This window comes from Mus musculus, chromosome 5, assembly GCF_000001635.26.
Source record: "Mus musculus strain C57BL/6J chromosome 5, GRCm38.p6 C57BL/6J".
Lineage (NCBI taxonomy): Eukaryota > Metazoa > Chordata > Mammalia > Rodentia > Muridae > Mus > Mus musculus.
In genome coordinates, this window is record NC_000071.6 from 17,470,433 (window position 1) to 17,495,631 (window position 25,199).

At 40.6% G+C, this 25,199-nt stretch overlaps 1 protein-coding gene and 1 pseudogene across 1 annotated transcript; both read left to right on the plus strand.

Moving 5' to 3' along the window:
- Nucleotides 1–5,689: 5,689 nt before the first annotated feature.
- On the plus strand, nt 5,690–10,504 carry Speer4f1 (spermatogenesis associated glutamate (E)-rich protein 4F1). The gene is made up of 5 exons (NM_027609.2): nt 5,690–5,832; nt 6,828–6,981; nt 8,201–8,332; nt 8,969–9,149; nt 9,883–10,504. Exons 1-5 carry the CDS (start codon nt 5,694–5,696, stop codon nt 10,051–10,053), a joined length of 777 nt encoding a protein of 258 aa, NP_081885.1. The 5' UTR covers nt 5,690–5,693; the 3' UTR covers nt 10,054–10,504.
- Nucleotides 22,791–23,648, plus strand: Gm7047 (predicted gene 7047; annotated as a pseudogene).

Sequence of the window (25,199 nt, forward strand, 5' to 3'; positions counted from 1 at the left end):
AACATATAGATGTGGAAATTCATAATATTAACAAACCTCATGACTTATAGAACATAGCAGGGCACATGGCCAGCATAACCCTGCTATGAGTCAAGATTTTGTTTCGTTTTGTTTTACATCCATGACTGGAGTCTTAGTTAGGGTTTTACTGCTATAAACAGACAGAATGACCAAGACAAGTCTTATAAAAACAACATTTCATTGGGGCTGGATTATAGGTTCAGAGGTTCAGTCCATTATCATCAAGGTGGGAGCATGGCAGTATCCAGGCAGGCATGGCACAAGCAGGGCTGAGAGTTCTACATCTTCATCCAAAGGCTGCAGGTAGAAGACTGACTTCCAGGCACCTAGATTGAGAGTTTAAGCCCACTCCCACAGTGACACACCTACTCCAACCAGGTCACACCTATTCCAATAATGGCACACCTCCAAATGGTGCCACTCCCTGGTGCAAGAATATACAAATCATCATATTCCACTCCCTGGCCCCCATAGACTTATTCAAACATATGAGTCTATTGGGGCCATACTTAAACATAGCATAATGCAAAATGCATTTAGTCCAACTTTTAAAATTCTCATAGTCTATAGCAGTCTCAACAATATTAAAAGTCCAAAGTTCAAGGCCACTTCTGAGATTCATCCAATCACTTAACTGTAATCCCCAAAGAAAGACAGGAAACCAGCTGGGCAAACTCCAAACTCTGCATCTCCATGGCTGATGTCAAAGTTCAGATCTCCACTCCTTTTTCATCTTTGACTGCAACAAACTGCTTTATCCTGGGCTGGTTCAACCCTGTTAGCAGCTTTCCCTAGCGTGTATCCCATGGCTCTGGCATCTTTAAGTTCTTTGTGTCTCCAAGATAATTTCAATAATATAGCTTCTTGTTTCAGTGTCTAGGATTCTACTTGACATTTTGGACTCCTTCTAAAGGCTGGCATCACTTCTCTACCTCTGCCCTCTGTAGCACTCTAAGCTCAGGTAAATCCACTCCACTACAGCTGTTGTTCTTGGTGATCATCCCATGGTACTGACATCTCCAATACATGACATCTCCTACTAGGCTTCACCAATAGGCTCTCTTCATGGTGCCAAGCCTCAAATCCTTTGCATGACCGCTTCAGTCCTGGGCCCTCAAATACAGCTGAGGCTACACCTTCTCCAATGGCCTTCCATGACCTCTCATAATGCCAAGCCTCAGCTGTTCTTCATGACACCTCATTCCTTCAAAACCAGTACAACCTGCGTGACTCTTCCACATTACCAAGTCCAGCTGTAGCACTAGGTACAACCTTGGCTATCTCTGGAACACAGCTTCCTTGTGGTCCCAGAAAACAAATTCCAGATTTCAACTCAGTGATGCTGGTCTCTTCTTAATCACTGCTAGTTTCTTAGCTCCAGCTAACCAGCATCAATTGTCCCAGTAGTTCCTTCCATTCTTAACTCTAGAGCCAAAATTACATGGCTGAAGCTGCTGAGTTCTGCTGCTTACAGGAACTATATAGAACGTGACCCCCTTGTACTATTACATTATCATTGGCTTTATGTTTTCCAAATCCTTCACTGCCTAAGCTTGGCTATCCTGGTTCTTGCTCTGTAGATTGACCTTGAACGCAGAGATCAACATACCTGTCTCCTGGGATTAAAGGTGTGTACCATCATGCCCGAATCTAAATTTAGCTGGGTAGGATCTTGCCCCAAGGTCCCACTCCCTTAATGTGTTATCTCCTAGAACACAGTATTTTGCTCCATTTCACTTTCTGGTATCCCTTTAATACTCGAACCATGTATTTTATATTTTTCCTTTCTAAGCTTACTATGCTTGTTCAAACTTCTCTTCATAAGACTTAACCAGAGAACAAAGTCCCTGCAGGGCTTTTTTGAAACTTCCCTTGTCAACGCAATTAATTTTATGCCCTACACCTTAGTCTCAGGCAGACTTTTCAGTCAAGGGCAAAAAGTAGCCACATTCTTCACCAAAATACCGCAAAACAGTCTTTATGCCACAGTCTGAAATTCTTCTCCTTTGAAATCTCTTGGGCCAGGTCAACACAGTTCAAATTACTCCCAGCAACAAAGTCTTCCAATTCCTACTAGGATGACCCATTAAGCCACATTTAAAGCATTCCACTGTGTTCCAATCCAAAGTCCCCAAATCCACATTCTTTCAAATGAAAGCATGGTCAGGCCTATTACAGCAATAACCCAATCCCTGGTACTAACTTCTGTCTTAGGTAGGGTTTTACTGCTGTGAACAGACCCCATGACCAAGGCAAGTCCTATAAAAACAACATTTCATTGGGGCTGGCTTACAGGTTCAGAGGTTCAGTCCATTATCATCAAGCATGGCAGCATCCAGACAGACATGGCACAGGCAGAGCTGAGAGTTCTATATTTTCATCGAAAGTGTGCTAGTGGAAAACTGACTTCCAGGCACCTAGGGTGAGAGTTTAAGCCAACACCCACAGTGACACACCTACTCCAACCAGGTCACACCTATTCCAACAAGGCCACACCTCCGAATGGTGCCACTCCCTGGTGCAAGAGTTTATAAACCATCACAACTGGGAAGCATATTACAGCAACAGCATGAAATAGACTGCTGCCTAGTAACAAATTTCCTACAGATATGTAAGGGGGCAAGCCTCACCAGAGAGAACTTTGTATCATTAGGAAAGATGTCTGCATGATGTTAGCATGTTTATACAAGGTCCATGACCTCAACAGGAGCTCTTTGGAAGGAGGACAGAGAATGTGTTTTTTACTTGAAATAAGGGGCCTCAGCAGTGTTGCTCAGACTGATCAGTGCTCATTTCATCCCACTCTATATGTTCAAGGAACCCAAGGTCTCCTCCCACCTTCCCTTTGAGCCATGTCTAGGCACAAAAAGGCCATGACACAGTGCTGGTGTCTAACTCCTAAGTTATGCTCAATTTTCAAATATTGTTTAAACAAATACAGTGTGGTCACTTCTTATTGATAGTCTTCACATCTTACTGAGGGCACCAAGTTCTTGACTACACCCAACTCTCTAAAAAGTCTGCGCCCTGGGATATATATCAACATAAATCTGGCATGGAGGTGCGTGAACACTTTCCTGTACTGAACGCAGAAAGGTGGAGGTAGAAGTTGATGTATGGTTAATTGGCCACCAAGTTCACATTGTGTTCCTGGATTTCATCTCAAGACAAGGAAGTGGAGAGTCTCTGATGGCTTCTGCGTAGCCCCTTGAAAGGTTCTCTGAGCTCTGGCCTCAGCACTTAATACTTCCTGCTGGGGCAGCAACACTAAAGGAAGCTAAGATTATCATCAGCACAGTACCACGCTAGCAGCAGTGGATATTACTCAGTTGTTCAGGTGATGATACTCACTTTCATTTGTTCTTAATGTGGGTTTAGGGAAAAAGAGAACATGGTCCTTAGAATGGAAAGAATATTTTCACTTCTCCATCTTCCCAGAAAGAAAGACTGGAAGGGAGAGAATGGTAAGTTCTTTATAATAGACAATGTGGGGAGCCGCCCTCACATTCGCCATTGCAAGATGGCGCTGACATCCTGTGTTCTAAGTGGTAAACAAATAATCTGCGCATGTGCCAAGGGTAGTTTTCCACCCCATGTGCTCTGCCTTCCCCGTGACGACAACTCGGCCAATGGGCTGCAGCCAATCAAGGAGTAATACGTCCTAGGCGGAGAATAATTCTCCTTAAAAGGGACGGGGTTTCGCCATTCTCTCTCTTGCTCTGGCTTTTTTCTCTTGCGCTCTTGCTTTTGCTCTTGCGCTCTAGCTCCTAAAGATGTAAGCAATAGAGCTCTTGCTCTTGCTCTCTTGCTTTTGCTCTTGCTTGCTTGCGCTCTTGCGCTCTGGCTCCTAAAGATGTAAGCAATAGAGCTCTTGCTCTCTCTTGCTCTGGCTCTTGCACTCTAGCGCTCTTGCGCTCTGGCTCCTGAAGATGTAAGCAATAAAGCTCTTGCTCTGGCTCTTGCTCTCTTGCACTCTTGCTCTCTGGCTCCTAAAGATGTAAGCAATAAAGCTTTGCCGCAGAAGATTCCGGTTTGTTGCATTCTTCCTGGCCGGTCGCGTGAACGCGTGTAAGAAGACAAGACTTGGGAAGTGAGGCCTTGAATGTAGCGTGTGTTTTAGTGTTGTTTTCTGAAACAGGGTCTCAAATACCCCATGTGGGCCAGGATAACCTTGAGCTCAGACAATTCTGCTTACACTTTCCAATATTTGGGCTTACAAGTGGGACCTCCAAGTCTGTGAAGACAGAACTAGTCATTATGAGAGACCTGGATAATCTAATGCTGAGCCATGTATTGCCCAGTATAACAATAGCCATTGTGTTCTATGTCTGCCCCATATTTCAGATTGTTGCTGTCATATGACAGCCAATCATCAACACAGAAAAACAACTTGACTCAGAGCAAAGTCATGGTGTCCACAACCTGTTATGTTCTGTATGAGATTTGTTAATCTTACAGTGGTTCATAAAACATTCCATGGGACCCCTCAAATTAAGTCAATATGCATTTTTATATCTAAAATGGCCTGATCAGAACTGACCACTGAATACTTCCCTAACTTTAAATGAACTGATTGTACTTTTTTCATTTCTTTTTGTTTTTGTTTTTTGTTTGTTTTGTTTTATGTTTTTGCTTTTTGGGTTTTTGTCTTTATAAGTTAACAAAGATAGATTTTTGGGGCTATGGCTCAACCCCCAAAACCTGGTTCTGATCAATCAACTTAGGGTCTGCATTTAATGAATCATTCATGTTTGACTGAGATTGGGTTTTGTGTGGTTGGTGGATCCAAACATGAACCCAAATACAAGATGCTAGGCCCTTGCTCTGTAAACTATCCTATGTCTATTGTATTTCCCTATATCTTCTGTCTGCACATCTGCCGCTCTGTTGAATATATTATTTACTTCATACAGAATCTCATGGTATCTCTCAGAGAGGGCTGTAAGAAATACTGCTGGGTAAGTTTGGTGCAGTGAGGAAAGCCTCCCCCCCCCACACACACACACACAATCTGAGGGCCTCTCATTGGTGGCTCCAATATTTCAGTTTCCTCTGCCAACAGATCTCTAGACTGTTGTCAGAAGCATGATGACTGCATGATGACTGCATGTCTCCCTCCTAAGGGATCTTGGGGCAAATTTAAATGCTAAGCACAAGGCTTCATGAGTGTGGCCCCTAACACACACCCACATTGCAACTGGCCCTGCAGGCTCAGCCTGGATGAGATTTCATGCACCTGTACATGATGAGACAGGAGTAGATTTTGGCTGCATATTCGTACTGGTATGACTTCTCAGTAGTTTTTTAATGGTTTATATTGCTGATTGAGGAAAATTTAAGGTAGGATGAGACATTTCTGAGAAGTGTTTGGAAAGGAAACATTGAGTTAGATACATAGGAATTACTTAGGTGTTGCCAATCAAGCCTAGAACAAACCCTGGCTTTGGAAGGAGGATGTGCTCAATGGCTATGCCCCAGGAAAGGGCAGCTCAGCTTCCTGTCAGTACAGGGAGAACATTAGCAGGGAACCAAAGGCTGTATGTATTCCATGACATCAGCAGTCCCTTCTTGCCTCCTGGAGAGAGAGTTCTTAGCAACTTCTGTGATGTCACAAGTTTTTAGTGACAACAAGCTCACTGAGATTTCCCAGGTGGTATCTGGCCATTTCAGAGATGACCATGTGTGTCCGACTCAGGAGACTTTTTCAGAGAGTCAATGTGGATGGGAGAGAGACAAGAGAGGGGAGCATGGATGCTGGCCTTCCATGTGAGAGGAATGAAGGACGAAGGAGGTGGACTTGGCGAATGTGGAGTAAGTCCTGGAAAGTGGATGTTGAGCTTCCTGGTAGGGGTGGCCTGAGCTGTCCTTTCTAGTAATGTGGAACTGGAAACTCCAGGTAGTGAAAAAATTTCCATGGTTATCACAATTCTTGAACATCAAGGATTTCAGAACAGTGCTTTCTCCGTCCCCTAAGGCAGGCGTTGGCAAGGTCAAAGCTGTTATGCTATGAACTTCAAGTCTTTACTTCCACTGGGTATTGTGGGTGTTACATGGGGACAGAATGAGACCTATCAGGAGTGACAGCAGATCTAAGCAATGCCAGTTTGGGGGAGGGAAATCCTGCACTTCAGTCCATGGCTTCCTTTAGTTCCTGTAGTCATCTGACATTAGTGCCAGGGAGAGAATAGTGCTCCAGATCATGACCTCATGTTCTGAGGACTACTCAGACCTCCTGTTTGTGACAGTTCCTACGATAAGTTTCTTTATCACCAATTGTGGGTGGCAGTCATTTCTATACTGTAAACAAAGAACTATCAGTTGACACACCCAGACAGAGGGGGATTCTATTTCTACTTCTGGGGTGTTTGGTGTTTGGGAGGGGGGGAATTGATCATTGTGTTGACCATGTTCTCCCCCTGCATGACTTTTTAAGCCAATTCCTTGGCTTAGAGTAACAGGTAGGATATCTGAGCATCTCCAAAATCTCAAATACTTTTGAATAATGAATTTATCATCTGACTTGTGAAACCACAGGGCTCAGTGCTCTGAAGCCAAGTTGTACCCTTGAGAAGATATCTCTCTGGTCCTCATAAGCATGTTTAGGAAGACTGGGGAAACATCTGGCTACTTGTATCACCTGATCTCTCTAGAGTGATGGTAGAACTGAGATCCACTGAGAAGAAATCTCATACTGGGACCAATCTCTTGGTGGTGTCACTAGGTTACAGGCATGTATTCCTTCTCTGTAGACAGTCTACACTCTTTGAATTTTCACATCAAATATTCTTGTATTCATCTACCTACAGTGGCTCACAGACAGACATCATCCCCTGTACCTGTCACAAGCAATCAGTTTGAGAAGGAAGAGGAGGAGCTGATGGAAGAGATCCAGCTCATTAGCCAGGAGAAAAATGGGCTGAGAGATTACCTGAACTTGACCTTGGGATCCAAGATCATGAGGTATACGTTGCTCTAAAACCTGCGGTGTCAATCTGGAATCTGCAATGACTCCCTCATCTTATGCTTTTAAAGGGGTGGGTTGTGGGAAGCTGTAGCAGGAGAACATACCTGGGCCCCATTTCATGCCCCTAAACACTGTTTAGAGGAGAGGCAACGCCTGAAGCTTTGTCAGGAGTGTGATGGGAAATAGACTCTTCTGGTCCCTCCACTTGAAAAGAGGAACTTGGAGTCTGAGTGAAAAACTCAGGGATAGAGGCAGTGATGAATTCCTAGGGTTCATTTGGAAAGCCTTTGACAGGAGGTTTCTAGGTGATGGGAGTTTGTAATTGTGTTTTTACTTGTCTGGCAGGTGACTGAGTGCTGGAACCTCCAGGTAGCAGCTAGAGGGCCCTGGTCCCACATGGTTCTTCTCAGCACTTGATTAGAATGACTGAAGTTCATGCCTGTTCCTCTTTGTGTGCCTTATACTCTGAGGCAGTAATGTTGCATACATTTCTTCTCACATTGTGTTCTCTTTGTCTCCGTCTCTCTCATTCTCTCACTCTTTGTTTCTCCATCTTGTGTATAGGTCTAAGTCTATGAGCCTGTGTGCATGCACATGTCCAGATCTGTGAATATGTTTTGTATGTCTTTATTTCTCTCCACCATTTGGAATCTAGGTGTAGGTGTTTTTGCCTGAGGATTTACCTGCCTAACAGTTTCCAGGTGATGTGGGTCCTGAGGTCTGGTAGTCCCCACTTTAAATAGCATTGCACTTTGACTATGTGGTCACAACTGTTCATATATTTGTATCCTTTGGGCAGATTATAAATCTGTGGTGATGTCTGGGCCTCATCTCCAGAATCATGTGTAATATCTGTCTCTAAAGTATTAGTTATCCAGGATTTAGAGTCCCTTTTATGAAAACAGGAGAATTAACATCACAGGTGTCTGGTGGGCAATGACCTGTAGCCCAGGCTCCTGAGAACATAACTGGTTAGTCTGTCCTTCAGCCCTACTGAGTAACACAGGGAGCCAGGGCACCCTCCACCTGAATGCCTAGCTTCTGACATTCTGGGGCCAGGATAGCCAGTTTCCCAAGGTTAAGAAAATCCCAGCATTTAGAATGCAGAGTGTGGTTTCCATGGCTGCAGTAGTCCAGGACTCAACCTGAGTTCATGTGTTCCTAAAAGCCTAAGTTCATGGAGTTCTGTCTTCCTGGGGCCGGGCCCTAACACAGGCTAAATCAAAGTTATGAAGAACTGAAGTTAAAGCAGAAGGAGCTCATGACATTGCAACACGACTTAGAGATGGCAACCATGGAGGCCCGAGAGGAAAATGAGGAGCTCAAGAAGGAGATAAATTTCTATAGGTAAGTTCTTGTCAGGGAGGCCAACACTTGTGAAGTGGCCATTTCTACCTTCCTTTGTTTCTGGACTGGAGAGTCTGCAGGTCTGGTTCTATCCTTTCTGCTTTTGAGCCATCAGTGTGCCTTGGATCTTTTGGACTCAGTTTTCCTAGGTCTCTAAGAGACTGTTACCACTGCCAGTGTTCTCCAGGCATCCTCAGGAGCCAATAGATAGGAAAGTAATTCAGATCATGAGAAGGTTATTATGCTGTCCTGGTCCTCTGGGGCTCAGGCAGGGTTTTACAGAGCTGAGTGAGATATAACATAAGGATAGAGTACCCTCCCTTTGGTTCTACTGACTACCCTGATTGCATTTGCAGCCTACTAATTGGTATTGCCACAATGCATGGGCTGTCATGGGTAGAAGGAGATCCCTCTTTCTTTTGAAGAAACATGGACCCTTTTTGGTGTTTGGACTGCAGCCAAAATTTCTTCTTCCCTGAAATGGCTGTTTGCTGTTTGTACAGATGCCATGGATGTATTGAGGTGGATTGTATTAGGTCTTCATGGGAACCAGGGTACAGGTCAGGTTAATGGGACCTGTAAGTAGAAATGGGAGGAGGAGGCTGCAGGATCTTACCATGCAGAGTGTGTTTACAGTAACCTGCACAGCCGGGCCCTAATGGAGAACAATCTTATAAAGAAGAAGTTGATGACATTGCAGCAGGAGAGCAAGGAAGTACAGGCTGAATGGGCCAGCATTCAACAGCATTTGGACGTGAACCTGAGTGGTAAAGACGAACAGGAGAAGAACAGCATCCTTGACACTCAGGAACATCAGGTAGGGACAAACAATTCAGTCAGGCTATAACTGTCTGATACCATTGGCACATTAGATTTATCTTTGCTTCAAACTTTCTAGTCCATACTCCCAAGCAGCCACCCTCCTCATGGAATGTAGCTGTTCATTGTTCTGTCTTCACACAAGCATTCTGGGAAATTAGCCTCTTGGGAGACACTGAATTAGCTTCTTTTGAGACACTGTTACCACTGGCAATTGTACCTTTCAACTCTGCTTTAATCTGCAGTCAACTAAGGGTGACAGGTGAATAACATGACACATTCTTGCATGTCTTCATGATAGGTGGAATGCTATGCGGAGGTTTGAGTGAGTTCTGGCCCCTTAGACAGGAGACAGGCAGAGGTCATATGACATCCCAGGTGCATACATCTTGGAGGGATTAGAGCCAAGTACAAATGTCAAATGAGTGCTTCTCATTATCATTGATCTGGGTGGCATGTGGCCTTCTCCTTTCTTCTTATAATCTTTTGAGGTCTCTTCCTTTGCCATGTTTTGGTTGGAGCTGATAGAAGCCTGAGTTGATCTTTTTCAGACCATGTTTTGTGAATGTTTTTGAATACGTTACCTGTCTGCAGATTTAACACCAATAATTTCAGTTAAAATATTAATGTTGACTGTCAAGTTAAGTTGAGGTATTGGGAGGCAGCAGCCTGACAGCTACCAACACTTTCCCCACCTTTCCTGTGTCTTAGTATCTGTCTTCCTCTTCCAGGTCTCAGAAACTGCAAGAGAGCTGGGATTGGCCACAGATCAAGAAGACAGCATCCTGCAGAATGAGTTGCCACCCCAGGAGGCCCCTGCTGAGGAGTTGTCACCCCAGGAGGCCCCTGCTGAGGAGTTGCCACCCCAGGAGGCCCCTACTGAGGAGTTGCCACCCCAGTAGGCCCCTGCTGAGCAGTTGCCACCCCAGGAGGCCCCTGCTGAGGAGTTGCCACCCCAGGAGGCCCCTGCTGAGCACCATCTCCAGCACCCACAATCTTCCTCAGATGAATCTTCTTATATCACTTGTCCTGAGTGGGAATAGGCCCTAACTAGGAAGCCATGGCTGATTTAGGGCGTTGTTCCCTTTTCTCTTCAGACAACGCCTCTTGGCAAAGAACTGAGCTGGCTGCACTGCTATCAAGTGTCCAAGAGGAGCAGCAGGCTGTAGGTCTGTGCTGCTAAAAGTACAGAAAGAGAAAGCAGCTGAACAATAATTTTCCTTTAGAGTTTTGGTTGAAGTTTTGATTTTTTTTTGAGTTGTTGCTATGTTATTTAGAAGTTATATGTTCTTGTTCTTATATTTCATTGATTGTTTTTGCCTTTATCTCTATATTAATTAAACTTTTAAAACCTATTTTTTAAAAATCTATTTCTTATGCATAAAAATTGATTTGCAAGTAGTGACTCTTGAGACCATCTTCCTTATTCAGGTCTTCTATCCCCTGCTGTAGATCTAGAAATCATATCCAGAGACGGATCTTTGTAAGTTCTAGGCAGCCAGGGGTATATAGTAAAGTCATAGCCACCTAGGGGTATACAAGGAGATGATCTTTTGTGTGTGGATAATTTCACTTACCCCATGGACACACACTTGATGATGTAATCACTGCCATACTGCATCCATGGTGTCATGAATTCTCTTACTTCTAACATATAGCACTCTGTAACACACATTCATTCATGATCCTGTGGACCAGGTTCTGAGTAATATACAATCATTGTTCTAGAGATGCTGAGGATTTAAAAACACTCAGAAAAGAATATAAAATAAATCAGGAAGGCCAGAGCCATATGCCTCAGTTTTACTTGCAATACAGCATCAATGATAACGACCCAGCAGATATAATGACCTTCCATGTCTTGCTGGCAAATAGCTTTTTTTTTTCTTTTTATTAGGTATTTTCTTCATTGATTATTTTCCAATGCTATCCCCAAATCCCCCATAACCCCCCCCCCCGCACTCCCCTACCAACCCACTACCACTTCTTGGGCCTGGCATTCCCCTGTACTAAGTCATATAAAGTTTGCAAGACCAATGGGCCTCTCTTTCTTTTGATGGCCAAAAGGGCCATTTTCTGATACATATGCAGCTAGAGACATGAGCTCTGGGGGTTACTGGTTAGTTCATATTGTTGTTCGACCTATAGGATTGAAGACCCCTCTAGCTCCTTGGGTACTTTCTCTAGCTCCTCCATTGGAGGACCTGTGATCCATCCAGTAGCTGACTCTGAGCATCCACTTCTGTGTTTGCTAGGCCCCGGCATAGCCTCACAAGAGACAGCTATATCTGGGTCCTTTCAGCAAAATTTTGCTAGTGTATGCAATGGTGTCAACGTTTGGAGGCTGATTATGGGATGTATTCCCGGGTATGGCAGTCTCTAGATGGTCCATCTTTTCCTCTGAGCTCCAAACTTTGTCTCTGTAATTCCTTCCACGGGTGTTTTGTTCCCAATTCTAAGAAGGGGCAAAGTGTCCACACTTTGGTCTTCATTCTTCTTGAGTTTCATGTGCTTTGCAAATTGTATCTTGTATCTTGGGTATTCTAAGTTTCTGGGCTAATATCCACTTAACAGTGAGTACATATCATTTAAGTTCTTTTGTGATTGGGTTACCTCACTCAGGATGATGCCCTCTAGGTCCAACTATTTGCCTAGGAATTTCATAAATTAATTCTTTTAAATAGCTGTGTAGTACTCCATTGTGAAAATGTACCACATTTTCTGTATCCATTCCTCTGTTGAGGGGCATCTGGGTTCTTCCCAGCTTCTGGCTATTATAAATAAGGCTGCTATGAACATAGTAGAACATGTGTCCTTCTTACCAGTTGGAACATCTTCTGGATATATGCTCAGGAGAGGTATTGCGGGATCCTCCAGTAGTATTATGTCCAATTTTCTGAGGAACTGCCAGACTGATTTCCAGAGTGGTTGTACAAGCTTACAATCACACCAAAAATGGAGGAATGTTCCTCTTTCTCCACATCCTTGCCAGCATCTGCTGTCACCTGCATTTTTGACCTTAGCCATTCTGACTGGTGTGAGGTGGAATCTCAGGGTTGTTTTGATTTACATTTTCCTGATTATTAAGGATGCTGAACATTTTTTCAGGTGCTTCTCAGCTATTCAGTATTCCTCAGGTGAGAATTCTTTGTTTAGCTCTGAACCCCATTTTTAATGGGGCTATTTGATTTTCTAGAGTCCACCCTCTTGAGTTCCTTATATATATTCATATTAGTCCCCTATCTGATTTAGGATAAGTAAAAATCCTTTCCTATTCTGTTGGTGGCCTTTTTGTCTTATTGATGGTGTATTTTGCCTTACAGAAGCTTTGAAATTTTATAAGGTCCCATTTGTCAATTCTCAATCTTACAGCACAAGCCATTGCTGTTCTATTCAGGAATTTTTCCCCTGTGCCCATATTTTCGAGGCTTTTCCCCACTTTCTCTTCTATAAGTTTCACTGTCTCTGGTTTTATGTGGAGTTCCTTGATCCACTTAGATTTGACCTTAGTACAAGGAGATAGGAATGGATCATTTCACATTCTTCTATATGATAATCGCCAGTTGTGCCAGCACCAGTTGTTGAAAATACTGTCCTTTTTCTACTGGATGGTTTTAGCTCCCTTGTCAAAGATCACGTGACCATAGGTGTGTGGGTTCATTTCTGGGTCTTCAATTCTATTTCATTGGTCTACTTGTCTGTCACTATACCAGTACCATGCAGTTTTTATCACAATTGCTCTGTAGTACAGCTTTAGGTCATGCATGGTGATTCCACCAGAAGTTCTTTTATCAGTGAGAAGAGTTTTTGCTATTCTCGGTTTTTTGTTATTCCAGGTGAATTTGCAGATTGCCCTTTCTATGTAGTTGAAGAATTGAGTTGGAATTTTGATGGGGATTGCATTGAATCTTTAGATTGCTTTTGGCAGGATAGCCATTTTTACAATGTTGATCCTGCCAATCCATGAGCATGGGAGATCTTTCCATCTTCTGAGATCTTCTTTAATTTCTTTCTTTAGAGACTTGAAGTTCTTATCATGCAGATCTTTCACTTCCTGAGTTAGAGTCACGCTAAGATATTTTATATTATTTGTGACTATTACGAAAGGTGTTGTTTCCCTAATTTCTTTCTTAGCCTGTTTACCCTTTGTGTACTGAAAGGCCACTGCTTTGTTTGAGTTAATATTATATCCAGCTACTGCACTGAAGCTTAGAGTAGATTTAAGGGATATTTTTCTACATAAAAGTATATTTATTTTCATTGAAGTTTTATATATTATGTATCGTTATGGTTATATAGATGAATATAAATGCATATACTAAAATAATGATTGGGTGAAGTAATAGTAATATTAAGTCATAAGGATGAATAAATAAGAGGAAAAGTAGAGTCATAATTTCAGTCTATCATGGACATAGAAATTACTAATTAGTCAGCAGGCTCTAAGTCCTGAATTACATGCCACTTTGATAAAAAAAGAGTTTATGCTTAGAAAGGTAAGCCTCTTTAAGCATCCTTCTCGGTTGTTACTTATTAATTCAGTGATTATTTGGGGGGTGGTTATTTATTTAGAACCTCCATTAAGGCACACAATGTTTCCAAACTTGTGTTGTAGGTAACATTCAATTGATTGATCATGAGCCGACAAATGGCAATATTTGGCATTATGAAAAGATACATACAAAACTTTTCTGAAATTTAAAAAACTAAATAAAAGTGGAAGATTTTCCACTGCTCTCATAATATTAGAAAGTGCTATGCAAATTGCTAAGAAAAACAATTAGTAGTTTTAGGTAGCCATAAAACTTGTGAAGGACTACAATGAAAAGGTTAATAAAATACCCACAATGTTGAACCAGCATTCCAGGTTAAACACCATCTAGGGGTTAAACACCAGCTGTCTAACTGGTATCAAGGCTCACTGAATAGAATGGAAGCCTTTTCATATAAGTCTAGCCAACAACCTATGACAGAAAAGGTTACTATTTCCATTTATCTATATAGTTCTCCCTCACCACCAAAGAAGCTAAAGATGTTTTTGTTGTTGTTATTGTTGTTGTTGTTTTGTTTTGTTTTTGTTTGCTTTTGTTTTCTGCATCAGATGTAAGCTACTCCAAATATACACAACTGGTCAACTGCAGAAAATATCAGCCTGTAAAGTGCCTGGCTTCATCTGGGAGATCTACACAAAACTACTTAGTCTCAGGGAACATTGTAGAAGAAAGTGTGAAAAGACTAAAAAGCCAGAGGACAAGCATACCTGCTGCTCCGGATGCTGCACCCATGAATTTGTGACAATATGTCCACCTAAAGACCTACATACATGCACATGGGAAATTTCACAAGTTCCCAACCCTAAAAAGCATTTTGGAAAATTAAGGTTTTCTAGAAAGGAAGATTAGAGGTTACCAAGCATAAGTGGTCAGTCTGAAATGTGTACATATTTTGCATACTAGCAGCACTGAGTAAAGTCAGTAATATAGAGTATATTATGTATGTATGTAATATAGAGATAAATGCAGATGCAGATACAGGTACAGATATAGATACAGACAGATATAGATTTGAAGAGGTTCTCAATTTGGGAGGGAGTGTGGGGACACAGGAAGAGTTAGAAGATAGAAAGGAAGCAATAAAATGATGTAATCACAGAACTCTTGTATGAAAATCTTACAAGACAGGTAAAACTTTAAATAAAAATATATAATTTCAAAACAGTATTTTCCATTGAAAGCATTTTTAATTCAGATACATTACTCTTATGAAGTCTCTATGCATAAAAATAGAACCACAGAGATTTCTTTTGCCTTACAACATATTGTAGGATTATTGATCCCAAAGCATAAGTCAGCGACTTGCTTTATAGTTTGACATAAAGAGAAAAACAGAGTTGATATATTTTAATTCTTATCTAACGTGTAATATTGGCTAAAAGCGATTGGTGGGATTAAAAATCATTTGAACATGCTCGTCATGATCATAACCTTTCTGGCAGCATGCTGTTTTTTAATGTTCTTGGCAGAATAAAAATGAAACAATCTGTCCAATGGTAACAGGTTCTGAGCCCAGGAATTTGTAATACTTCACTGTCTGGAGAGGTCTCACTGCTGTGAAAGCTTTCACCATGGATCTGGCCACATACCCAACCCTGTTTCTACCTCTGCCCTAGCTGGAAAACTAGTTAGTAATAATAGCATTGCTGATCTCCCATGGATGGATACCAAGGAAATTCCTAAACTCTGATCAGAATATCTCTCTGCTATGACTACTGAGCAACTATACATGGATAGGATGCTTTACAACTCTGTATTTTAATATTATCTGTTCCCAGTGTCGGAAAACACTTGAGTTCCTTCTAAGTAGATTATTTATCTTTCAGTAGTGAGCAGAACCATTTATTTGGCATTGTGTCTATGACTTATATAATGAGAGATTTTCACACATTGCACTGCAAGCAGAATTTTCAAGTTTTGTTTGTGTCAAGGGTTGCACAATATTGTTAAATTAGTCAGATTTTTACTTTGAAAATGAGGGAAATGTTGGACTCATCAAAACCAAGTTGTCAGGAATATCTGAGGTGGCTATACTAAAGTAACTCTAGATGACTGACACTTCTCAAAACAAGTGCAAAGACAGCTAAGATTACAAAGGCGGGGATTTGTCACTGCAGAGTTGCTGACTGGAGGTGAGCCCACATCCTGTGTGAAGCCTCCAGTCTTGGATCATTTGCTTGCAAGTCTGAGAAGCCAGCAGTGCATACACACACACTCACATGCACACACAAACACAAGCACACACACACATTTCAGTAAATACATGATACTCGTAAAGAAAATGTGTTATGAAGAGAAAAGTATTACTACGACATGCAAAACTAAAACAGAAGGAAAAAGGTAAAGATGAAAGAAGATGGATGATGTTGGACAACATTCTCCTTTAATGCATTACTTCAAGTCTACACATGAAGAGTACAAAATGCTAAATAGAATGTAGAAGCCAATTGAAAGCTAGGGGCAGTATTTGGAAGTTTTCTTTTTCTTAGGAAATGAAAAGTGTAATAAAAAAATTAGCACAAAGAAAGACTCTGTACATGTTCTAAGCTCCCAGTGCCCATGGTGCCCCAGGATAGAAGGTCAGAGCACGGGATGAGATTGGCAAACTGAGGCCTAACAGATTCAGTTCAGTGAGGCAGTTTATTCTGCTCTTCTCCCTATGGGCTCTCAGGCAAAACACAAAGTAAATGTTCCTAGAGACAGGAGCCATCCAGATTCTCCAGAAACCCTCTCTGAAAACTTCCATCCTTCAGTGAGATACAGGCATAAGCCATCTGGCTATTGATATTGGTGCCTGTGAGATCTGGTTCTACATTAATATAAATGACATTTTCTAAACCCAGAAGTTTGGAATCTATATTTAAATGTTATGATAATAAAAATAAATAATATAATTAAAATGGCAACATTTGAATTGATATTTTAAGGACACTGTAGTCTAGACAGGCTTCAAACTGAGTAATTCTGTTTCAACTTCTCTAGTGCTAGGATTATAGTTGAATTGATTTTAATATTATATATACCAAATGATAGTATTTATAAGCTCTAATGTTGTGGGTTTTTTCAGAAAATATTTAAAAAAATGAAGCACAGAGATAAAAAAAGAAAAACCAAATATAGGACAATATAAAATTAACTGCACACATATCATTACATTTCAAGTCTCAAACAGAAGAACAGCTGGAAGGCACAGAAACATATTTCAAAAGAAATTTCAAAACTCACAAAAGTAATCAAGTCACAGATGTAAATGTACTGTGGAACTCGGTTCAGATACACTGGCAAGATGAATACAGTAGAAAATGATAGTCTATCAAGAAGTCAAGAATGTAGTTAAATTATAATTTCAAAAACTAAAAGAATGAATTTAAAAAGGAAAGGCAAAATCAGGAATGTTGGAACTAATGAAACTAGTTAAAACAAAATCTTCATGGTGTGGGAAAAGAGGCCTATGAAGAGCAATAGCAAATATTGTGCCTACTTGTGATAACTAGAAAGCTTTTCCTTGACATTAAAACTTTTTTTTAAAGAATCATCTCTTCCCTATACATCTAAGAATCATTTACAGAAGTCCTGGTTATGTGAGTTAAACAAGAAAAATGCAAAATGTTATAGGTAGTGGTAAAAGTCTATAAGTATTTTTTTAAAAATAGCACAATATAAAAGTCCTAAATAATCCACAGGTAAAACTCGAAAAACTACAAACTATAATGCCATATTTCATATGCAAGAATTATTATTTGTGTTTTTACAAGTTACCCTAAAGATAATATAACTTGTGACCAAAATAAAATTAAACCCTAGAGAACATCTAAGTGATAGATATACAAGCCTTTCACCAAAAAATACAAATAACACTTAAAGAGGACCAAGGATTCATATTAATATATAATTTATATATAATATTAACATTCAGAATATTGGTCACCATATTGAATTTTTTAATTTCTTTTATTTTCCCATTCTATATTGACATTTCTCGTACGTGTTGACAATCTAATATGCACTATGCCCTTAATTGCCAATGGGTGGTAGATAATTGTGGCTAGAGACAAGGCAAAAGCTTTGTGGTATTTAAGATCTGTAGTGTAAGAGATAGATAGTAAAGTGTAGACACATAGTGAATCACTAATCAGAGTTTGAGATTAAATATAGACCATTGAAATTAACATATTAAAGAGATAATAGAGAAATTCCATTTAAAATGGACCCTCAAGGGATTTAATGGAGTGAGTTTAGATTGATACCCTAAGTGGAAAAGGTGCAGAACTGAATTTAGAGTGTTCCTGAAGAAGATTAGCAAAGCCTTTGTGTCTGTGAAACTAAAGGAGGAGATTGGTGACAGGGCCTGGTGATCAACCCACTTTGATAATAGTTAGTTGACTGGCTGATAAACCATGTGAAAGGCTTGCTGGGGAAATGGTGAATTTTGGCTCCTAGTTAGGGGCTATAAGTAGTACAGGAAGCAATAAGAATAACTGGGGTGAGAATCCTGACAACCTTTCCATCCTGAGGATGGAAAGATGCCCTTGGCTTCAGATATACTTGGGAATCAGATTTGAAACCCACACTTATAATGGTAAGTAGAAATCATATTGGTTGGGAATGGCATGATGTTAATATTCTATCCTAAAACGCTTGAAAGAAGAGCCATCTACCTCAGCAGTAAAGAAGAATGCTCCCAGCTCATGAGTCAGAACTCGAGTCCTCTCAGCATACAATATTACACATATATCTGCATCTCTATCTTTAGGAATATTTTCCTTTAATCTCTATTCACTATGGAACAGTAACCTATCTTATGTATTCAAGTTTTATGGATGCCAAATGGATACATATTAAGATTTACCAAGACACTAATGTTTATCAGGTGAAGTACTTGGTATCTCACACACATACTCAATATTCTTATCCTGGGGATAAACTGTTTTAAGTCTATTAGTTCATATGCTGAAGCCACAGATGGAGTTAAATTCTAGGTCTGCATAATTCTGGTGGCCACATTCTCTTCATACTTTTATCATTTCCATGCTTTGTTTCCCCTCTCCTGTGATTTACACAATGATGGGTTTCCCCTGAGTTATGTTTCCTGGCTTTTGACTATGAATCTTAGCCATAGCCTGATTTCATAGTTTCATCTTTTGGCTTCATAATCTCCTGGTGTTGTTTGCTTATTAGCCTCAAGTGTCTCCCCCAGTGCTCAAGAAACTAAAATTCTTTCTTTCATATATTTTTGATATGGCTAACAAAATGTTGGCACTGTGCACATTGCTGTTTGAAATCTACTCTAGATATATGCTGCTTATTTCCTTATCCTTGTGTCTATAACCACTGCAATGCCAACCAGCTGTTTCTCTGTCTAGCATTCTATGACATGTGCCTTCTCCTATGTGACAAGGGGTGGGACATCGTGAAACCATCTTACTTTTCTTGCAGAGCTTGCCTTCCATAGAAATTTGCACTCTTGCTAACTACATACATTTCAAGAGTAGTCTCTAAATTTTAAAAAGCGTGACATACCATGCTTTGGCTTACTTCAGTAACAAATGAGCATCCATCCTTAAAATGAAAACCAAGTGCAGAGAGATGGCCAGCTCAGCTCCTTTTTTCTTGTGCCCAGATTTGTGCATTTTTGACAACAGAACAATTGTCTTTATTCAACTAACTGGGTCATATTTGTCCTGCCAGAGAGGAATGTTAGAATAGTGTTAATTTTTAAAATATGGTAAAGAGAAAATGTAACCTTCATCTAAAAAAATTTAAATTAGTGGAAACCATCAGAGTAAATCTGGTGAATACATCCTCAACTGTTATCATTCAGTTTAGCAATGAGAGAGTGACGCTGAGAGAACTTATCTGCACTTAATGTGCAGTGCTTCCACTCAAGCTAAACCCCTAAGCCTCACATTTGATTAGAAACATCAGGCTACTGTAAGTTAGAAGACCAAATGCATTCTTTGCTGGAAAATGGAAGGAGTGGCCCCTGTCCCAGATAGGTCAGCCAAGAGCTAGAGGGAGGAGGAGAGTGGAACAAGAATCAAAATTTATTAAACCATATTGTATGCATTTAAAAAGCATATTTTATGTTATTTCTTCCAGGTAGAAAGAAGAAAAATCTGTTAACAATTTACACTGCTTATTTTTGTCCCTCCAAGAAAGGGTGTCTGTTAATTTGAAGTAATAATGGATACTTCAAGTTTTTCATTATTTTGTAACTTATTTTGAATAAATACACTTTTAAGCTTAGATTGTAATAGGGTCCTGTTTCTTCTTTGCATATGTGTGCAAATTTCACCGTCCAGCCACTGCAGATGTATAAAACTAGAAATTGCTATGATCCAAGACCCTGAGTCACTTTCCAGTCTGACTTTCCCTTGTGGCTCTGTGGAGTGAGGACTGTTTAACCTTAAACTATGGTAGATGGACAGAGAAAGTGCTAAGCCCAGGCACTCCTCAGAAGAGCATCTGTGGTTAGTAAACTAGAACAACATTAGACTGCTTCTTTCTTTTACAAACTAAAAAGCAGCATTTTTTTTTGTAGTTCACTTTTAGGCTGTCCAATAAACATTGCTTAAGAGGGGAAAATAGCACAGGGAATTTTGAGACTGCTCCTTGGAGCCTGGCTTGGGTGGCTGATTCAGAACTTTTCAGCATGTCTGGTTTCCCCAAGGTTACTGGCTTTGATTAGGCTCTGGTAGAGCTGAAGATATTCTGTCTCAGTAGATTAGGAACGCTATTTTGGACTGAGAAGTTGATGCACAGTATTTCTTCTCAAAGCATTTCTTCTCAAAGGTAACATTCAACTCAACTTGGCCAGTCAGCAGGCTCTCAGAGCAAAGTTGCTTCCATTCCATAGCCAGCTGGTCCAGAACAAATCATTGACGTTCTGAAACAGAACCTCTCTTTCCTAACATTGAAAGACGATGCCAAGGTTCAGAATGAGGCTGTCTTGTGGACATACACGTAGATCGCTCAGCTGAACTAGCTTTATCTGGCTCTGCACCTGGCCCACAAGCCTTATCCTTTTTTTTTTCCTTCTTCTTCTTCTTCTTCTTCTTCTTCTTCTTCTTCTTCTTCTTCTTCTTCTTCTTCTTCTTCTTCTTCTTCTTCTTCTTCTTTTTTTTTTTGACTGGTTTCTTTTAGAACCCCTTTTCGTGATTCAGGTGATATGAGTTCAACAGAAAAAAAAAAAATAACAGTCCATGGAAGCAATGAAACTTGTTTGTAGCTAGGCTAGATTAAGTATGAATAAATGGAAATGAAGTGCTTATGAACAAATGGAAATAAAGGGTGTTGAATCACCTAATTTCATCAATTACAGTGCATTAGGCTGGGTGCTGTCATATTTTGAAAAGATGTAGTAGCAATGCTAGTGTTAGATTAAGGGACATCAGAATATGAGTAATATACCTGTGACATTAAAAACATTTAGGGAAACACATAGTCACATATGATAATATTTTACAATGTCAGATACAAGTATAGAGATAGAGTATACTAAGATGTATAGTTTAAAAAATATTTTGAATTCCTAGCCTCATTTCTTAGTAGGTAATACCTTTTCAGGATGTCTTCTTTTAATTATATTTCTGTGCTTATGTTCCATTTTGTTCTAGCATAAATTATTTAACAGAAATAGCAGTTTTGCCCCAGTCAGAATGACTAAGATCATAAATTCAGGTGACGGCAGATGCAGGCGAGGATGTGGAGAAAGAGGAACACTCCTCCATTGTTGGTGGGATTGCAAGCTTGTACAACCACTCTGGAAATCAGTCTGTCTGTTCCTTAGAAAATTGGACGTAGTACTACCGGAGGATCCCACAATACCTCTCCTGGGCATATATCCAGAAGATGTCCCAACCAGTAAGAAGGACATATGCTCCACTATGTTCATAGCAGCCTTATTTATAAGAGCCAGAAGCTGGAAAAAACCCAGATGCCCCTCAACAGAGGAATGGATACAGAAAATGTGGTACATTTACACAATGGAGTACTACTCAGCTATTAAAAAGAATGAATTTATGAAATTCCTAGGCAAATGGATGGACCTGGAGGGCATCATCCTGAGTGAGGTAACACAATCACAAAGGAACTCACACAATATGTACTCACTGATAAGTGGATATTAGCCCAAAACTTAGGATACCCAAGATATAAGATACAAATTGCTAAACACATTAAACTCAAGAAGAATGAAGACCAAAGTGTGGACACTGTGCCCCTTCTTAGAATTGGGAACAAAACACCCATGGAAGGAGTTACAGAGACAAAGTTTGGAGCTGAGACAAAAGGATGGACCATCTAGAGACTGCCATATCCAGGGATCCATCCCATAATCAGCTTCCAAACGCTGACACCATTGCATACACTAGCAAGATTTTGCTGAAAGGACCCAGATATAGCTGTCTCTTGTGAGACTATGCCGGGGCCTAGCAAACACAGAAGTGGATGCTCACAGTCAGCTATTGGATGGATCACAGGGCGCCCAATGGAGGAGCTAGAGAAAATACCCAAGGAGCTAAAGGGATCTGCAACCCTATAGGTGGAACAACATTATGAACCAACTAGTACCCCGGAGCTCTTGACTCTAGCTGCATATGTATCAAAAGATGGCCTAGTCGGCCATCACTGGAAAGAGAAGCCCATTGGATATGCAAACTTTATATGCCCCAGTACAGGGGAACGCCAGGGCCAACAAAATGGGAATGGGTGGGTAGGAAAGTGGGGGGGGAGGGTATGGGGGACTTTTGGGATAGCATTGGAAATGTAATTGAGGAAAATACGTAATAAAAAAAAGAAAGAAAGAAATAGCAGTTTTGCCAGGCGGTGGTGGCACACGCCTTTAATCCTAGCACTCTGGAGGCAGAGGCAGGTGGATTTCTGAGTTCGAGGCCAGGCTAGTCTACAGAATGAGTTCCTGGGTTCCAGGACACCCAGAGCTACACAGAGAAACCCTGTCTCAAAAAAAAAAAATTAGCAGTTTCCACGAGGTAAACAAGATCAGCTTAAAGTAAAAAGTTAAAATCCTACTTTGAGAGTTTCCATATTGAACTCCAGTTGGAAGAGGCGAGTATGGTCTCAAAATGGAGGGCCATGAGCTGAAGGATGCAGCGCAGCTGGGGAAGCTGTTTATTGGTGGTCTGAGCTTGGAACCCACAGAAGGTAGCTTGAGAGAACATTCTGAGAAATGGGGCACACTTACAGACTGTGTGGTAATGAGAGAGCCCCAAGCAAAATGTTTCAGAGGCTTTGGTTTTGTGACCTACTCTTGTGTTGAAGAGATGGCTGCTGCAATTTGTGCTCGGCCACACAAGGTTGGTGGGCGTGTGGTGCAACCAAAGAACTGTTTCTAGAGAGGATTCTGTAAAGCCAGGTGCCCATTTAACGGTTAAGAAATTTTTTTGTTGGTGATATTAAAGAGGATACGAAAGAATATAATCTGAAGACTACTTTGAAAATATGGCAAGATTGAAACCATAGAGGTTATGGAAGACAGGCAGAGTGGGAAAAAGAGAGGATTTGCTTTTGTAACTTTTAATGATCTTGGCACAGTTGATAACATTGTTGTTCAAAAATACCACACTATTAATGGGCATAATTGTGAAGTGAAAAAGGCCCTTTCTAAACAAGAGATGCAGTCTGCTGGATCACAGAAAGGTCGTGGAGGTGGATCTAGCAATTTTATGGGACACAGAGGAAACTTTGGAGGTGGTGGAGGAAGCTTTGATTGTGGAGGTAACTTTGGAGGAAGAGGAGGCTATGGTGGTGGAGGAGGTGGCAGCAGAGGTAGTTTGGGAGGTAGTGATGGTGGATATAATGGATTTGGAGGTGATGGTGGCAGCTATGGTGGTGGTCCTGGTTGCAGTAGTAGAGGAGGTTATCGCAGTCGTAGACTGAGATATGGAAACCAAGGCGGTGGATTTGGTGGTGGAGGAGGAGGATATGATGGGTACAATGAAGGAGGAAATTTGGGTGGAGTTAATTATGGTAGTGTTGAGAACTATAATGACTTTGGAAATTATAGTGGACAGCAACAATCAAATTATGGATCCATGAAGGGGGGCAGTTTTTGTGGAAGAAGCTCAGGCAGTCCCTATGGTTTTAGCTGTGGATCTGGAGGTGGAAGTGGGAGATATGGTAGGAGAAGATTTTAAAATAAGAAACGGCAACAGTTCTTAGCAGGAGAGAGTGAGGTGTTGTCAGAAAAGCTTCAGATTACTTTGAGACAGTTGCCCCAAATACATTAGAGGAACTGTAAATTTCTGCCACAGAAGGAACGATGATCCATTGTCAGAAAAGTTACTACAGCTTACACAGGAAACTCTTCTAGTACAGGACTGTCACTGCCACAGTTTGCAAAAAGTGCAACTATTGATTAATGCAATGTAGTGTCAATTAGATGTCCGTTCCTGAGGTCTTTTATCTCTTGTAGGTTTGTCTTTTTCTTTTCATTATATCAGGTATATTGCCCTGTAAATTGTGGTAGTGGTACCAGGAATAAAAAATTAAGGAATTTTTGAACTTTTCAAAAAAAAAAAACCTACTCTGAGATAATGAAGAGAAAAAAAAAAAAAAAGAAGGAATAAGGGTGTTTAGATCTCCTAGGATCAAACACTGGCTGTGACTTGACACTGATACATAGAGACAAGACTAAGCTGCCACACTGGGTGCCTTAACAGTCAAGTGAAACAAAAGTTTGATTGTGTTTGATATGTAAAACTTAATCATTGTTAGTGTGATGGTGTATGTATAGTTTACTTCTTCCAACTGCTATATGTTAGAACCTTGATCCTCAAGAGGCAGTGCTAAGAAAGGGTAGAAGCATTGTGACATAGTGTTTGAGCAAAGCTCAGTTTTTGGATGTCGCAACTCTCAGCGGGAATCTCACATCAATTTTGCAAGATGAAGATCTTCCAGTGTTCCAGTTCTGTGTCTATTTAGTCTTTTCTTCTTCCATGTTCTTCATTCATGCTGCCATCCATTATGTGTTGATTCTTGTACAGAGGTACCTTCCAGTGGCTGAATAAATAGTAATGTCCAGCTTCCAAGTTTTTAATCTAAACAACTTTTCTTTATAGAGAATCCAGCCTCAGGGATAGTTTATAACCATGAAATAACTACCAAGACATTTTGTCCACATCAAATTTTCAGATGAAGAAATTCATTTTAAAATGGCTTTTGGACCTTAAAGACAAAGACAGTTTCTGTCTTTGCTCACTGATAAACATTGCTAAAACAATAAACGGAATCAGATCAGTGTTCGGTTGTATATTAAAGTGACCATAATTAAATGCCAAGGCAGATGAAAAACATCAGCACAAATCATGCTCTTAATGAATCCAGCTACTTTCCCTGTCAGACTGAGTATTTTTCACTATTCTGCTAGACCTGGCAATGTGGTTGGTAGGCTTAGATTTTTCAAAACTAAGTTTAATAAGTAAGGGTTTGAAAATTTTTTGACCCCCCCTTTCAAGCCTACCATCCAATGGTAGAGG